The 17223-nt window shown below is 56.6% G+C and overlaps 2 protein-coding genes across 22 annotated transcripts; both read right to left on the reverse strand.

Annotated features, from left to right (window-relative positions):
• Positions 1-22: 22 nt before the first annotated feature.
• UBE2M (ubiquitin conjugating enzyme E2 M) lies at positions 23-2890 on the reverse strand. The gene is made up of 6 exons (XM_005590626.3): positions 2597-2890; positions 1381-1475; positions 1210-1248; positions 1005-1108; positions 634-697; positions 23-548 (listed from the first exon to the last, which is right to left on the reverse strand). The coding sequence occupies exons 1-6, from the start codon at positions 2703-2705 to the stop codon at positions 408-410; spliced, it is 552 nt and encodes a 183-aa protein (XP_005590683.3). The 5' UTR covers positions 2706-2890; the 3' UTR covers positions 23-407.
• A 3566-nt stretch (positions 2891-6456) lies between these two features.
• MZF1 (myeloid zinc finger 1) lies at positions 6457-17057 on the reverse strand. Of its 21 annotated transcripts, none has more exons than XM_015441305.3 (7): positions 16790-17057; positions 16284-16453; positions 14879-15146; positions 14080-14263; positions 13251-13321; positions 13034-13154; positions 6457-8027 (listed from the first exon to the last, which is right to left on the reverse strand). In XM_015441305.3, exons 2-7 carry the CDS (start codon positions 16364-16366, stop codon positions 6595-6597), a joined length of 2160 nt encoding a protein of 719 aa, XP_015296791.1. In that variant the 5' UTR covers positions 16367-16453; positions 16790-17057; the 3' UTR covers positions 6457-6594. The 21 variants fall into 21 exon arrangements, with proteins under 21 accessions (XP_015296791.1, XP_005590685.1, XP_073881169.1 ...); XM_005590628.4 differs by having other exon boundaries at positions 14711-15146; XM_074025068.1 differs by having other exon boundaries at positions 6457-8703; positions 14711-15146.
• Positions 17058-17223: the final 166 nt, after the last annotated feature.

Here is a 17223-nt window from a genome sequence, read left to right on the forward strand (position 1 = left end):
TAGAAGTAAGAAGCAGAGGCCATGCAGTAACATTCCCCTTTAATAGCCTGGTGCGACCTCCAGAGGTGGAGGGGTGGGTTGCCTGGGCCCAGCTACCCAGGCCCCTTACCCACCCACTCCACAGCCCAGAGTGGGGGCTGAACAAGCACCCAGCAGGGGGGCTAGACAAGCCAATTCATTTCCCATCGCTGAGTGGGTCGGGGGAGGCAGCGCCGACCTTAATCACATGGTGGTAAAAAAAAAAAAAAAAAAAAATAACTAGGGGCAAGTGGCAGGAAGGGGAGGTAAGGCCAAGGCAGGGAATTCCCCCACGGGCCGCCCCCCAAACCCCTACCGATGGCCCCCAATAAATATTTGCAGGGGATGCCAGGGCTTGTGGCCGTGGCGGGGGTGGGTATGCGCCAACCCTATTTCAGGCAGCGCTCGAAGTAGGTGGAGCCGATGTAGCCACCCCGCATGGAGCGCTGCACGTTCTGCTCAAACAGCCGCCGGTTGTTCTGCAGGACCTCTGCAGCCTCCTTGTTCAGTGGGTCCTCGGGGTTGGGCTCCTGTGGCCAGTACAGGTAGGGGGGTCAACAGGCCAGAGGGACAGAAGGCCAGTCTCCCCAGACCCAACCACCTATTCCTACTCACCAAGAAGAGATACTGCAGGCCATAAATTATGGAGTTTATCGTAAGGACTGGCTTCCAGTCCTCTCTGTGGACAGAGAGCATCAGGGTCAGAGCTTGGTGAGTGGGAGACTGCCAGAGGCCCCTCTGGTATTGGGCAGGTCAGATCCAGGGCATAGGAGAGTGAGCATGTGAGAGGCTGGGAGGGAGGGTGTGCAGCAGGCTAGGCCAGGGAGAAAACCAAGGTCAGGCCATGAGGAAGATGACTGGGAAATGAAGAAATCACAAACAACAAAGGGGTGGGAAGGGACAGAGTCTGATGTAGTGCCCACAAGACCATGAGGGGGACCTGGCAGGCAGGGCTGGGGAGGGCAGTAGAGGGCCCGTGCCTTCACCTGAGGATGTTGAGGCAGACGTTGCCCTCGAGGTCAATGTTGGGGTGATAGACCATTGTCTCACACTTCACCTTGGGGGGATCATGTGGGTACCCCTGGCCCACCTGGCTCCAGGAAAAGAAAGGAGAGATGGGTAGGTCCCTGGAAGGGCCTCAGCTGCTGCCTCCTCAGTCCAGGGAGCCATCCCTGCCTGCCTGGGACTCACCTTAAAACTGAACACAAACTTCCCACTCTTGTAGAAGCCCTGGGAGGGAAAGGGGGAGAAGAAAATTTTAGGGTTCCATCCTGTGGGGCCTGATGGGCAGAATATGTCTCCCTCCTCTCAGTGGGGACACCCTTGGTCTGCTCCTGGGAATTCAGCCATATGCACCCTCACCTCATCAGGACAGATGACCAGCTTGAAGTTGAGGAGGTCGTCTGGATCTGAGAAGCTGATATCACACGTCTTGGGCAGGTTCAGCTCGTTTATGTCTGGGTTTGGGCAGCAGAGAGTGGGGGTCAGAAAGAGGGAGGGGAAGAGAGAGAGAGAGGGAGCCAGCAGGACACTTAGGGCAGGTGTTTGTTAGCAGAACCCCCATGGTCTCCTCCTAGACCCCTAGGCCTCTGTCCTGGGCTGTGCTCCACACCTCCAGCCCTCTCCCTGTTCCCTAGCTTGGCTCTTGTGGATACACATCATACCCCAAACATGCATGTTTAGTTGTGTATGCGTGTCTCAACTCCTGGCCCAGGGTAACCCCCAACTGTTCTGTATCCACAGCTCCCAAATGCCCCCACTCCCAAACATCCTCTGACTGCCCTAAACTCCAGGCTCCCCATCCATGACCTCCACTCTCCAGTATCTACCTGTTCACCCAAACTCAAAGATCCTGCCCACCCCCACCAACCCTCAGTCCTCACTGTCCTTCCTCTTCTCTCTCAGACCCAGCTTCCCATCTGACCCCCACAATCTCAAGTCCCCAACCCCCACCACCCTGCCCCACCTCCTTTGACTCTGAGGTTCACAGCACAATAGCCTAAATTTCCCCTCACCCCTGTCTCCAATCCCTGGTACTCACTAACCTTCCTTCCTCCACCTGTTACCCCAAAGCCCAAATCCAAATTGCTGTGACTCTCAGGTAGGCCCACGAGTCCCTAATCCTCCAACTTACTTTACCCGTTTGACTCTGAGATTCCCAGAGACCCCAGCATAATACACTAAATCCTCTCCCACTCATATCCCCAACCTTTAGCCTCTACTATCCGTCTCTTTTTCGCCTGTCACCCCAAACCCAAGTTCCCGTCTAACCCCCATACTCTCCAGTCCCCAGCTCCTCCACTCCACTGCCTGACTCTGAGATTCCGAGTCCCTAGTACCAGACGCCAGGCCTTCCTAATATCCTAAACCACCACATACCGGGCCCCATCTCTGACCCCCGCCCCGTGACTGCATGATCCCAACCCTCAAGACCTGAACTCCGACCCCCCCCCGCGACTCGGGGCCCTCCACCTCTGACCCTCGGCAACAGCATTACCCCCTCCTGACTCTCAACATCACCCTGCCTCAGGCCCTGACCTCCGACCTCCAGCTCCAACCCCATCCCCTGACCCCCTACCCTTCTGGATCCGCAGCTGCGCCGCCGACGCCTTCTTGCTGCTGCCCTTGGTGCCGCCCGCCGACTCCTCCTCCTTCTTCTGCTGCTTCAGCGAGAACAGCTTGATCATCCTGCCGCCGCCGCCGCCGCTGCCGCCGCCGCGGGGCCCGGGACCCCGGCCACCCGGCCCCCCGCCGCCGCCCGCGTCGCCTCCGCTCCTCGGACCCGCCGCTGCGGCCTCCTGCGCTGCTGCCGCCACCCGCCCGGCCTGCCGCGCCGCTCCGCGCCCACCGCGCGGCCCGCCTCGGCTCCCGTAGTCCGGCCCCGGCCTGGCCCAGAGCCTCGGGCTCGCTCGGCAGCTCTCGGCCAAATTCGGCTGTTCTCGGGCCTGCCCGGCCCCGCCCCCACTGCCCCGGGCCGCTCCTTCCTTGCCCTCGCCCACTCTGGTCTCAGGCCCCGCTGCAGCTGCGGACTCGGGGCTCCCCGGACCGTGCCGTTTGCCGCTCAGCTGATCCCTCCGCGAAGGGGCTGCGGCTAGGGGTGGAAGGAGGACGCGGCAGCCGCGGTGACGGCGGGTGGGTATTGGAGGATCGTCTTCCGCGGCAGCAGCGGCTTTAGCGCGGAGGTCTGCAACGGCCTCGGGCGCCCCGCGGCTTCGGATATTTCCGCCGCCTGCCCGCTTTGGCTCTTCCCGCCCGGCCTGCGTTGTGCGCCTGCGCAGCCGCCGCAAACCCGCGTTGCTCAGCGATGGAGTTTGGGGTTCGGCCTCCTTCGGCTGGACTCGGGTATTTCCGTTCATGGAGATGACGCTTCGGCGGCCCTGCGGGTCACTTCCGGCGACTCTCGCGGGGCCGGGCAGGAAGCGGGGTTAGCCGCCATCTTTTAGTGGGGCAGACACGGGCCACTTTGCTCGCGGTCACTTCATCCTGTGTTGTGTATGTGCAGAGCGCGGCGTGGGTGGTCGTCTCCGCTGCTGCCGCCACCCACACGGCCTGCCTTTGACCCCATAGGTCACAGACAAGGCAGGGTGATCGCGGCAAGACCCTGAGTGAGACTAGAGGCGTTACCCAGAGGGTGCGAGGTCGAGCACCCTCACTGTCCTATCGCAAACCCAAAGATCCCCGTTCCTGGAGATTCTGATTGAGGTAAACTAACAAAACATGTATTGTGCCAGAGAGTGGTAAGCACTATGGAGGGTTACAGTGGTGTAGGGGAAGACCTGTCGGGGTGGACACTTGGGGAACGTGACGTGCGGGCGGAGCGTGGGCGCTATTGGCATGGGCCCCGAGTGCCAGCGGAGACGCACTGGAGTCTCTGCGCTTCCCCTGCTAGCTGGAAAAGGGGATGGAGGCGGGGTCAACTTCCCATCCAATCACAGCTCAGCGTGCCTCGGAGGGCGGGAGGAAACAGAACTCTGCGGGTCTGCGACTTCCGGCCGTCACCACGGAAACTACCGGCCCCGTGAGCGCGTGGTGTGGTGGCCTTTCCCTGCGGAGGGCCCCAGGCGCCACTCCTCTGATTCTGCAGATCCTCCCCCAGGAGTGGCCTCTGGCCAAGGCTGGCTTGTCTGCTTCCCCCGAGGCCAGGCCCCTAGTCTTGGGGGTTAGGGTGACTTGAAGCAGCAGGGGGAAGTCCGGCTGCACCCCGAAAGAAGCTTGGACACACAAACTTCAAGTCTCTGTTACTGGAAATGCCCAGGCCAAGACTAGCCTGACACGTGCCCAGAGCGAGACCTTCAGTGGGGTTTAAGGCTCAAGCTGTACCCTGCTGCACACAGACCACTTCTTTGAAACTGCCTTTCACCCTGTGTTACCTGCACCCAAGTCATCCATTGGAGGGGTGGGGGAGAGGGGCTGTGTGAAGGACCTGGACAATGCGATGGAAGGGGAAGATGGCTAGGGCAAAATAGTCAATGGCACTGGGTCCTGGAGATGCTGCCCTGAAGCCTGCAGTATGCTGAACTTGCGCTCTCAGCGTCTGTCCACTTTCACCTAAGCTGCGTTTCCACTGGTTTGCTGCTGGATCTACTCCTGACTGAATCCTTCCAATGTGCCCGGGGCCAGGGTGGGAGAAGTCTTCAGCTCTAGTGATGGGAATGATCAGCACAGGGCAGGGAAACTGGCCCAGGGCCTGCAGTCTTTGCTTCTCAGACTGGTTGGGGATCCATCTGCAGGGTCCTACACCCTCATCACCTGCTGCTTGTAAACATGAGAACAGGAAAGTCCCGAAAAATCTGAATTTCCAGGTAAAATCCTCCAGTTTTAAAACCAGGAAATGGTTTCCTAGGTGTAAAGGAGTTTTACAAAGACATCCTGAGGCAGAATCTGGATCACCAGGTGTCAGTTTGCTCCTGCTGGATCACATGATCTTGGTTGGCTAGGGAGAATCTGGCCTGTCTGGGTCCTCTCCTGGGGTTTGGCTTGGCCCACGGTCCAGCGGACAGCCATGACAGGGTGTGGAGGGGAGCATGCAGGTTTCAGGCATCAAGTTTAGGCACAGTACCACCCACAAACCTGGGGGTTGGCAGATCCAAGTTGGATCCTTGGCTCCCAGCTGTACGAAGTGCTGTGATCCCACTGGTTCCCTTTGTTCCTCTTGTACTAAGGGTGAGATGCTGAATCTCCCCGTGAGTACAGCTCTTCAGCAGGTACTCCCACTGATAGGTGGATATAGGTAGAAAGCCTTGGCTGCTTATGACCACTTCAGGGAGTAGGGTGCTGTTAGGGTAAGGGTGACTGGACAGCTGAGCTAGGGTGGGAGAGGTAGTATCATGGGAATCATCAGCGCTGACTTGGAGCAAGGAGGACTGGTGGGCTCAGGAGGCTGGTAACCTCTCTGAGGATTGAGTGTTCTCCCAACCCTTGGAGGCCCTGGTCTCAGTGTCAAGGGAAAATCCTATGGGATGTCATTGCCAGACAAGGGCTGGGCTCCAGATCTGCCCACCTAGGCATCACTGTGCAGGGCAGAGACTACAAACACCCCTCTTCACCTGCAGCTGTGTTAGGGGCAGGCCGGAACAGGGGTTGGAAAGGGAGAAAAGACTAGGGCAGCAGCATCTCTTCCCCCTGGCAACAGCAGGTCCTTCCAGGAGCAACAGTTTTTACACCTCCCAGAACCAGGCTCACTGGGCCCCTTGGAGATACCCACACCAGTGCCCCCTCCTCAGGAGTCTCCTAGGCCTTTGGGGCACCCTCCTGAGAACAGAGACCTCCAGACCAGCTGAGCAGTACCCCCTCAGGCCCACAGGGCTTTCCTGCCAGCTAAGAGACCCCAGGACCGGCTCAGCAGTGCCCCCTTCTCAGGGGACTGAGTTTCAGCTCCATGGGAAACTCACTGGAGCTTGTAAGTTGCAATGCTTCCCTTTGTTCCTCTAGGCCTAAGGGTCTAGCTGCTTCCTGCAGGAACTTTCCCATTTCTAAGCTAGATTGACTTAACCTTCTCAGTCCCCCATTAGTCACCTAACACCTAGTTAGCTGTGCTCTGTCTCTTGACCCTGATTGATCAGGCATGGCACCATGCTACACACATATGGACTCCTGGTAGATGCTCACAGAGAACATTTCTTCCTCTCTGGGTTTGGGAAACCGAGGTCCATTGCCCAGGGAGAGCTGAGGCTGGACTGCCCAGGGCAGTTCTGCCCCACCTGCTGCTGGTCCATTCCCTCAGTGTAAACCGGAAGCTTGGTATACCGGCGGTCCCACACGCGGGGTAGGTGATGCTAGGAGCCACCTCTGTCAGGGTGAAGAGGGGTGTTGTGGAGAGGAACTCGCACAGGAACCATGTGGTTGCAGAGGGAGCACAGCAGCCCAGCACTGTGGGGGTTGGAGGGTGAGGAGTGAAGGACGCACAGGTGGGGAGGCACTGAGTGGGTGGAGACCCAGTTTCCATCTACTGTTTATTGGACACCTACAGTGGCCAAGCCCTGGGCGGACCTGCTTATACTTATGTAATCGCCAGCCTCACAACAACCAGGTGAGGTAGGTGTTCTGACCAGGGCAGAGACTGCGTCCCGACTGGAGCTACTCGGCGCTGTGGATGCGCTGGTGCTGAATGAGCTTGGTGCTCTGGTGGAAGCGGCGGCCACAGTCCTGGCAGGCGAAGGGCTTCTCTCGTCGGTGGGTGCGCAGATGCTGCGTGAGTGTGGGCCGCTGGCGGAAGGCCTTGCCACACTCAGGGCATGCATAGGGCCGTTCGCCCGTGTGGATGCGCCGGTGTTGGGTGAGGTTGGCGTGCTGCCGAAAGCTCTGGCCGCACTCCGGGCAGGCGAAGGGCCGTTCGCCCGTGTGGATGCGCTGGTGCTCTGTGAGCCGCGAGACCTGCGTGAAGCCCAGGCCGCACTCGCCGCAGTGGTAGGGCTTCTCGCCCGTGTGTGTCCTCTGATGACGCGTGAGCTTGAGGCGCTGGCTGAAGCGCTGGCCACACTCGGGGCAGGCAAAGGGTTTCTCGCCTGTGTGTACGCGGAGGTGCTGCGTGAGCGTGGGCCGCTGGCGGAAGGCCTTGCCACACTCGGCGCAGGCGAAGGGTCGCTCCCCGGTGTGGATGCGCCTGTGCTGCGTGAGGTTGGAGCGCTGCCGGAAGCTCTGGCCGCACTCCGCACAGGCGAACGGCCGCTCGCCACTGTGCACGCGCCGGTGCTGCAGCAGCACTGAGCGGCGGCCGAAGCGCTCGCCGCACTCGACGCAGCCGAAGGACTTATCGCCCGTGTGTACTGCCTGGTGCTCCAGTAGCACGGAGCGCCGCGCGAAGCTCTCGCGGCACTCGCTGCACGGAAAGGGGCCGGGAGGCTCGGGCGCACCAGGAGGGGCCGAGGGCGTAGCGCCAGGGCCCGGAGGATCGCCGTGGATCCGCTGGTGCTGCAGCAAGTTGGAGCGCTGCCGGAAGCTCTGGCCGCACTCAGCGCAACGGAAAGGCTGTTCGCCCGTGTGCACTCTCCGATGCTCTTCCAGGCGCGCGCTGCGCACGAACCCCTGGCCACAGTCGCCGCACACGAACGGCCGCTCCTCGGTGTGCGTAAGCTGGTGGCGCAACAGGTGCGAGCTGCGGCTGAAGCTGCGGCCGCACTCGCTGCACATGAATGGTCGCTCACCCGTGTGGATCTTCTGGTGCCTCAGCAGGTTGCTGCGTTGGCTGAACACCTTACCACACACGTCGCAACGGCCGCCCCTAACCACCCCACCCCCAGTGCTGGGGCGGCCCCGGCTCCGGCCCCTGGGGGAGCGCCAGCGGGTGGTGACCAGGGCAGGGCCCACACCACGGCAGGGATCCTCCTCCGTGGGGTCCTGCTCACTCCTCAGATCGCTGGGGAGCACAAGCGCATGCGCAAAGCCACCTTCGCGGGAGGGTGATTGGATCTGGCCCGAAAGGCCAGCCATGCCGAGGTCCCAGGGGACGTGGAGGTGAGGGCTTACACTACCTGGACCTGCGGAGACGCTGTTCAGCTGCAGCGCAAACCCTGTGTGCACAAGGGGACCATTCATTCATGACAAAAATGCCCACCGTGCCCGGACCCACGTCAGCCTTGGGGACACAGTGTGAACTACAGGGACCTGAAACTGACCAATGAGGCAGACGGAGGTGACAAAGGCAGGGGTAGGGATTCCATCTGTACAGCCTTCCCTGATGAGGTGATAATGAGACAGAACCCAGTGCAAGGAGGAAGACTGGGCTTTGTGAAAAAGCTTTCCAGGTCTGATTTAAGTTGGAAAAAATCATTTTTGGAAGGGCTGTAGGGCAAGCGTGGGGGCACTGTCTAGGTGGAAAATGATGGTCGCTGCAAATGCAGGGAAGTGAGTGGGTCTCGAAGGCTGGAGGTAGAGCCAACAACAGTAAGAGGGTGCGAGCTCCTGGATGGTGGTCTAGGGTTTGGATGTGCCTTGCTTGTGATGTCTGTGGGGGCATCTGAGGAACACAGATTTCGTGCAGGCTGTGGGGAAACCTGAGCAAGGGCTCTGGGGCATACACATGGCACACAACCCAGGGCCTGCTAGTGATCAACACAGGGGTGGGTGTCTACAGAGGAGAGAAGTCGGTCCCAGCCACACTGTGAGCACTCTAGCGTCTGACGCTGGGAGAAGGACGAGGTATCAGCAACTGCAACTGAGAATCAGGGCCTGGAGAGGGTGGAAAACCTGGAGGAGGTTAAATTAAGAAGACTGAGAGAGCAGTGAGGGCTTTTAGTGGGTGAGAAAAAATCCATAAGCCGCCAAAGAAAAGTCAGATAATTAGAATACATCAAAGGAAATCAGCAAAAACCACATCAGAGTCAAAAGACAAATGGCTAAAAAATAAAAAAAATTAAATTAAAAAAAGGGCAAATGGCAAACTAATAAACTCTCCACAGGCAAAGGGCTAACTAACCTCCTGAGTAAACAGCTACAATAAATCAATAAGAAAGATCAATAACCTCATAGACACACGGGCAAAGGATGTGAACAAGACAGGAAATGTAAGTAATGCTTATATCCCATAAAATATACTCCATCTCCTCCTAGTAAGAAAAATGCACCCGGCCGGGCGCGGTGGCTCAAGCCTGTAATCCCAGCACTTTGGGAGGCCGAGACGGGCGGATCACGAGGCCAGGAGATCGAGACTATCCTGGCTAACACGGTGAAACCCCGTCTCTACTAAAAAATACAAAAAAACTAGCCGGGCGAGGTGGCGGGCGCCTGTAGTCCCAGCTACTCGGGAGGCTGAGGCAGGAGAACGGCGTAAACCCGGGAGGCGGAGCTTGCAGTGAGCTGAGATCCGGCCACTGCACTCCAGCCTGGGTGACAGAGCAAGACTCCGTCTCAAAAAAAAAAAAAAAAAAAAAAAAAAAAAAAAAAAAATGCACCCTAGGGCTGAAATCATCTGCCATTTCCACACCCCGACTACAGGGACCCAAGTGTTCCTATGTATTGCTGGTGAGCATAAATGGGAAGACAGTGTGGCAAAATCCATCAAAACAGCAAATATCCCACACTTTGATCAAGTAATTCCATTTTTAGGTACTTCTTCAACAGTTGTGCTCCTCCTTGTACTAAAGATTACAGGTGTGAGTCACCGCGCCCAGCCCATGTATGTTTTATAGAAGAGGAATGGGGCTGGGCGCGGTGGCTTACGCCTGTAATCCCAGCACTTTGGGAGGCGGAGGCGGGCGGATCACGAGGTCAGGAGATGGAGACCATCCTGGCTGACACGTGAAATCCCGTCTCTACTAAAAATACAAAAAATTAGCTGGGCGTGGTGGCTGGCGCCTGTAGTCCCAGCTACACGGGAGGCTGAGGCGGGAGAATGGCGTGAACCCGGGAGGCGGAGCTTGCAGTGGGCCGAGATGGCGCCACTGCACTCCAGCCTGGGCGACAGAGGGAGACTCAAAAAAAAAAAAAAAAAAAAAAAAAAGAAGAGGAATGGGCCAGGCGCAGTGGCTCACGCCTGTGATCCCAGCACTTTGGGAGGCCAAGGTGGGTGGATCGCCTGAGGTCGGGAGTTCGAGACCAGCCTGACCAACATGGAGAAACCCCGTCTCTATTGAAGAAAATACAAAATTAGCCAGGTGTGGTGGTGCATGACTGTAATCCCAGCTACTTGGGAGGCTAAGGCAGGAGAATTGCTTGAACTGGGAGGCAGAGGTTGCGGTGAGCCGAGATTGTGCCATTGCACTCCAGCCTGGGCAGCAAGAGCGAAACTCCATCTTAAAAAAAAGGAATGAATCTGTGTCTGTAAATGTCTTTGCTTCTGTATGTACAGAATCTTTTTAGAAAGACACATAAGAAACAAGCAATGTTGGCTGCTGGAGAGTAGGACTGTGTGGCACAGGCAAGGAAGGGGCATTCCACTGTATACTGTCTTGTGCCTTTTGAAATCCTAACATATGAATGTATTAGCTATTCAGAATGTTCTGAAGAAGACATAAAAAAGACCTCTCTGAGCCAGGTGTGGTGGCTTAAACCTATAATCGCAGCTACTTGGAAAGCTGAAGCAGGAGGATCACTTGAGCTCAGGAGTTTGAGAACAGCCTGGGCAAAATAGCAAAACCCCGTCTCTTTAAATAAAGCAAGACTCCATTTCATAAATAAATAGATAAACCTCTCTTGCTGCAAAGAAAAGGCACAGTTTTATTCCCAAGATTCCTTTTCTTTTTTTGAGACTGGGTCTCATCCCCATTGCCCAGACTGGTGTGCAGTGGCACGATCTCAGTTCACTGCAGCCTTGACTTCCCTGGCTTGGGTGATTCTCCCACCTCAGCCTCCCAAGTAGCTGGGGCTACAGGTACGTGCCACCATGCCACGCTAGTTTTTTGTATTATTTTTTAGTAGAGATGGGGTTTTGCCATGTTGCCCAGGATGGTCTTGAACTCTTGGACTCAAACAATCCACCTGCCTCGGCCTCCCAAAGTGCTGGGAGTACAGGCATGAGAGACTGCACCTGGCTAAGAAGATTCTACAAACTCAGGAGTTGGAGGCACCTGGTACCTCTGGCCATGTAGGTGAATGGGCAGGGCACCAGCCAGGCTGGAGAGGCTGTTTCAGAAGCAGATGCTGGGCAGGGCTGCTGCTGTGGGCTCTGTCCGCACAGAATTCTGAGCCAACAGTATGTACTGCCATGATTGACTTCTGGATTTCTTCTCCCATCCTGGCAGAAGGCTATGTTAAGGGTGAGAAACCATACTGAGAAAGTCAGGGTTGTTAGGTAAACAGTCCCATTGGACGCTGAGATGTCAATCTCTCTCCCAAGGATGCTGACAGGAGGCTGAAGGTACCTTCCTGTAGGATTCAGACGATGGAATGAAACACGCTTACAGTGGAGAGTGCCCCCAAACTGGCCTAGCCACATTGCCCTATGGATCTGTTTGCAGTATGCACTCATACTCAAGCTGTTTGCTCACATTCCCTAAGAAAAGGGTCTCCTTGGGGAGTGGGGTTCCCCCATGTCCCTTCCAGCCAGTAATCCCCACATCTACCTGCTCAGAGCTGTCAGCCAGATTTGTGTTGCCCCTCTCTTGCATATAAGCCAACAACTAGGAAAGAATAGAGACCACACTGTTTTTTAAAAAAGTTACTGCTGTTCTCAGAGAAATAAGGATAGACATTACAAGTGAAAGAACAGGAGGCAGCTAAAAAGATGAACATTCAGAGAATGAAAACACTCTTGGAAATTAAAAATATGCTAGAAGAGGCCAGATGAAGTAGCTCATGCCTGTAATCCCAGCACTCTGGGAGGCTGAGGTGAGACAATCACTTGAGGCCAGGAATTTAAGACCAGCCCTGGAAACATAGTGAGAACCTGTTTCTACAAAAAAATAAAAAAATTAAAAATGAGGCAAGTACAGTGACACATGCCTGCAGTCCCAGCTACTTGGGAGGCTGAGGCAAGAGGATCACTTGAACCCAGGAGTTCGAGGTTACAGTGAGTTATGATGGCACCACTGTGCTCTAGTCTGTGTGAAAGAGTAGACCCTAAAAAAAAAAAAAAAGCTACCAGAAATGAAAATGTTAAGAAGGTCTGAAAGATAGAAGTGAGGAAATTTCCTGGGAAATAGAGTAGAAAGACGAAGGAATGGAAAATTGGAGTGAAAAGAACATAAAAGGATTAATCCTAGAGGCCAACAGCCAAGTAACAGGCATCCCAGAAACAGGGAACAGAACAATAGAATGGAAGGAAATAAACATTTCAAGGCAGTTTCTCAGAACTGAGAGATGTGAATTTCAAACTGAAAAGGCTCACCAACAATAGTAATCAAAAAGGTTTGTGACTGTATTAATAAAAAGAATTCTTCTAGCCAAACTTCAATCTAATGTTGAGGGTTAGACGATGTGTTTCAGATATGGGACATCTCAGAATTTTATCTCCTACACCAGAACACCCAGAAAGCTCCACCAAAACAAAGGTGTGAACTAAGAAAGAGGAGACCCTGGGTCTCAGGAACAGGAAGGAACGGAACAGAAGATGGGGTGTGGGGGAACCTGGATGATGCCAGACAAAGGTGGTGGCTAAGAGGTAGATGGCAGGGGGCCTCTGGCCTGTAATGCCCGCATGATTGGGCAGGATTCCTATCCTGTGTCAAGGTCCCTCCTGCCCACCTGCTCTGTCTACTAACCTGCTGTCCTTGTCAGGTCCCAACCCTACCTGTCCTGATGCCTGATCAGCAGGATGCAAGCCCAGGAGGCCATCCAAGATACCAGGACTGGGAGAGAATATGGGTACGGGGAATACAGGCCCTACTTGCAAAAGATTTTACTGGGGTGTGGAGTTTCTAGAAAGTAGAGGGACTGTGGGATCAGTGGTAGTGGTGGGTGGCTTTTTTTGAGGACAGAAGATGCTAGAGGAGGTTGAACCTTACATGGGATGATCTAGGGAACGGGGAAACTTGGAGATACTGGAGTGAGAGGGCTGCCTGCATAGGGCGAGGAGTGGGGTCAGCGGAGATCGTGCTGTCCATGCAGAGGGCCTAGTCCCACCACACCCCATCTCACTTACCTGGGGAGAAGATGTCCCCAGCTTCCTCATGCCACAGGGCCCTGGGGTGCTCCCTCCATGGGGGACCCTCAGGCCCAGTGTTACTGTGGGGAAAGTCCTGGTCCAGCACTGTCCCACATCCCTGAAATCACAGTGGTCACTGCTCATCTGTGCCTGGCTGGGCTCAGGGAGCAACCCCCAGGGAAAGGAGGAGAACATGGACCTGGGCAGGACTTACCTGGGCCGCCTCAGGCAGGAGGGTGGGTACAGACTCCTGGGTGGCAGCTAGAGGCCCAGACTCCAGGAAATCTAGAGAGGAAAACTGAGATCAGGCAGCCTGAGCGAGTTTCCACCCCACTGCCCTTCTTAGTGGTGTGCCAGGTGCTGGGATGCAGAGAGGTGGGATTCCTGGTTGTGGGCTCGGGTTGGGGAGGGCAGTGCAGGGTAGCTGAGGGCCCAGCTTAGGGGCTGGGTGAAGCAGAGTACCCTGGAAGGCCAGGGGTTGAGCTGCAGTGGGATGAGATGGGCTTAGGTCTGTGCCCCTGTAGCCTTACGTGAACCATGCGGCAAGATGGTCAGCGGGTATCAGAGGTATTGTACAGGGGTCCACACAGGAATGGCAGGGTGTGAGCAGCTAGTTCAGGTGCCCTGCCTGGGAGGTGAAAGGGGTCATACCCCTAACACTACGAGGTCATCCCTCAGCAGCTCCTAATTATACCAAGGCCTACTGTCTGTTCCCCAGTGAAAAGCAGATATTGCCTAACGGATCTCCTTGGGGACTGAACACCACATGCCATCAGTGCTGGGAAACCCCAACAGCCTGCTCCATGCCAGGGGGTTCATGGGTACAGGGCTGTGGCAGTCAGGCTTGGTTTGTGAGGGGTAGTGACAGTGCTGGCTGCAGTGGAGGGGAGACATTACTGGGTGGAATGTGGAGGCTACTGGCACATGGAAACCATTCCATTTATGACAAACCTGGCCCAGTGGACTTCAGACTGACTGCTCAGGCCAGGCTCCCTGGCCCACCCAACCAGACCTTAGGTGCTGCCCACACTGCATGCTCTCACCTGAGTCCTCTGTAACCTCTGGTTCCTCTTTCACCTGCAGGCCCAGTGGTGCTTCCTGCATAGTCCTAGGAGGTGTCTTGGGCACAGGCTCTGTAGTTGGAGGCTCAGTTTGAGGTAGGGGCTGGAAACTGGAGGGCTCCATCTTCTCTGATAGGACCTCCTGGCCCTGCACCTGGACTGTGACCTGGGGAGATGCCCCCACCATCAGAGGTCCTACCAGAGAGTAAGGTTGGCCGCAAATCTCACTGTAGGATCCCAGGGGCCCGCCTTGTAAATACCTACTGACTAGGTCCTCCAAGGACCCACATCCCCTAGTCCCTGAGCAAAGAACGAAGGGACCACCTGCAGTCCCTCCCCTGCTGTGACACCCAGACCCTTGCAGTACCTTCCCCATATCCCCCTAGCCTGCAGCTCCTATGTCCATGTGACTGCAGGTGATGCAGGAATGGGCTGCAGAGTCTGGCCCTGGAATCCCTTTGCCCTGGGCAGCCTTGCACAGGGTCTCTGTTGCAGGTGGCCACTTCTGTACCACAAGGGAGAATGTGTGTCTGGCAAAGCATGGTGCTACCCAGGGTGAGGCAGAGCTGGATGATGCTCCAGTCCTGAACCCCATTCATGGTCACTCACTCACCCATCTCCGGGGTTCGCCCGGCTCCCGGCGCAGCCCATCTACTAGGGCAGCAGCCTCCTCGGGGCTGCCTGGCCGCTGCCCCTGCATACGGGCCTGGATCTCAGGGGGCAGTGCGCCCAGGAACTGCTCCAGCACCAACAGCTCCAGCATTTGCTCCTTGGAGCGTACCTCTGGACGCAGCCACTGGCGACACAGCTCTCGGAGCTGGGCCAGGGCCTCTTGGGGCCCTGTGGCCTCCTCATAGCGGAAGCACCGGAAACGCAGGCGTGCAGCTTCAGGGCCTGGGTCCCATAGGGCAGCCTCACCCTCCTCCTCAGAGTCCTCTAGCTTCACCATGACAGGCCCCTCCTCTTCTGGGGGTGCTCGGTCTGGGGAGCCCAGCACCGCAGGCCTCATAGAGGGTACCAGGTCAGGTATCTGAGGCCAGTGTCTGCCCCTGGTGAAGAAATAGGATGAGGCTGTTGCAACAGGAGTAGACAGTGAATGCTTCACTACCTAGTCTATCCTGTACTGTTTGATCCTCAGACCTACCCCATGTGGAAGACAGATGAGGAAAGCAGCAAAGAAGGGCCATTCACACCCCACAGACTTACGCAGCTGGAAGCCCTCCCTTAGCCACCTGTATCCCTGGTCTTCACTTGGGCCTGTGCAAAGTCTCTGATGGTCTCCCTGCTCCAAACACAGGCTTTTTTCTTTTTTTTTCCTTTGTGACAGGGTGTCACTCTGTCGCCCAGGCTGAAGTGCTGTGGTGAGATCATGCGTTACTGCAGCCTTGACCTCCCAGGCTCCAGAGATCATCCCACCTCAGCCTCCCAAGTAGCTGAGACAACAGGTGTGTGCCACGACATCCGGCTAATTTCTTAGTTTTTCTGTAGGGATGGGATCTTACTATGTTGGCCAGGCTGTTCTTGAACTCCTGGGCTCAAGCAGATGATCCTCTTGCCCTGACCTCCCAAAGTGCTGGGCCTTACAGGTTTGTTCCACCATGCTGGCCCACAGGCTGTTTTTTAGGTCTAGAAGACACTTCTCTCCCCTGTATCCTTTCCTTCTTCTACATGTGCAACCTCATTCCTGCGCTGCAGCTCTCTCTTTTACCAGGTGGATGGCATCTATACACCTACAGCCTGGGCATCAGCATCACTGATGGCATCTCCCCCCACCCAACACCAGCCCTCACTTCACCTTCTACTCTCTCATTTACTTAGATTTGGCTCCTCACTTGGGCCTCACCATCATTCCCCTCCCAGCCTGGAAGCCTCGCTCCACCTAATCCTTCATGTCAACCTGTGCAGTCACCTGTATGGCTCAGCCCCAAGGCAGCACCCTCTCTCCCTACTCAGTCTCATCTTCTGAGCCCAACATCACACTACACAATGCCCCATCTCAGCTTCATGATTTAGGTGGGGTTGGAAGAGGATGGGGGAGCTTCGCAAGGGGTGGGGGTGGGGGTCGGCAAAGGCTCCAAGACCGCTGGAATAGGAGCCTCCAAGGAAGTCCCGAGATTCTGATTCCGCCCATCTTCAGGTCACTGTGCCTTTGAGAACTTGTTTCCGCATCTGCAAGTGGGGCTGACCTCCCTCCTCGCGCTGTTCCTTCTGCAGCTGCGGCTTTGTGAAGGAATCTGCGTTTATGAAGGGGATGGCGCCGCAGAATCATCCCCCCGTGGGTGGCATTGATTTCGAGGGTCGCCTGATCCTGGGGGCCAAGCCTCCACTCTTCAAGGTGCCAAGTCAACCTGAAACCCTGGGAGAAACTTGGGTCATAGCCAAGATGGTAGGTACCTACGGAGGGTTCCGAAATACACTTCCCAGAAGTCCAGGCGGCAACTTCCGCTCCAGCGTGCCAAGGTAGGTCGTGAAGACGCCTAGGCAGCCGGGGGCGGGGCTCCCAAAGCCTGTCGTCGTGGCAACCAGTAGTGATTGACAAGCCTCTCGCTCTAGCCCTGGGCGCTCCCGTAAGGAGTGCCCGGATTCCTTCCCTGCGCTCCCGGTCTCGCTGGGCAGCCGGAATCCCTGAGTCTGCAGCCACCACCCCGGTCCCCACCCTAGCCCTCCCGGTTAAGAGGACCCCCGCCCTCACCTCGGCGCTCAGCGAGCCGCTCCGCGCTCCTGAGCACGCGCAGTCTTCGACTTTCCCACCCGCTGGACTACGTCTCCCAGGATGCTCCGCGCACCAGCTCGAGCGCCTCCTTGCCCTTCCCCTACCCTCGCCTCGGTTTCTACACCCTCTCCTCCCGTCCCCTAGCGGTGGTCGCAATCATCAGGTCACGCTCCTGGCCGCTTCTTCCCATGCTCCCCGCCTCGAATCCGTGCGTCGACATGCGCAAGCCTCTCGGGGAAAACAGACTGCAGTACCGCCTTCCAGATCGCGCATGCCCCCCACCACATTTTCCGCAATTCTCTACGGGCCTTCCTGAGATTAGCAGGGTCCTGCACCAATCACGGCCGTCATTGGAACGCCGTTGGCGCCCCACCGCGTCTCCATGGCAACTCCCTGCAGGAAGGGGCCTCTGC

This window comes from Macaca fascicularis, chromosome 19, assembly GCF_037993035.2.
Source record: "Macaca fascicularis isolate 582-1 chromosome 19, T2T-MFA8v1.1".
NCBI classification, from domain to species: domain Eukaryota; kingdom Metazoa; phylum Chordata; class Mammalia; order Primates; family Cercopithecidae; genus Macaca; species Macaca fascicularis.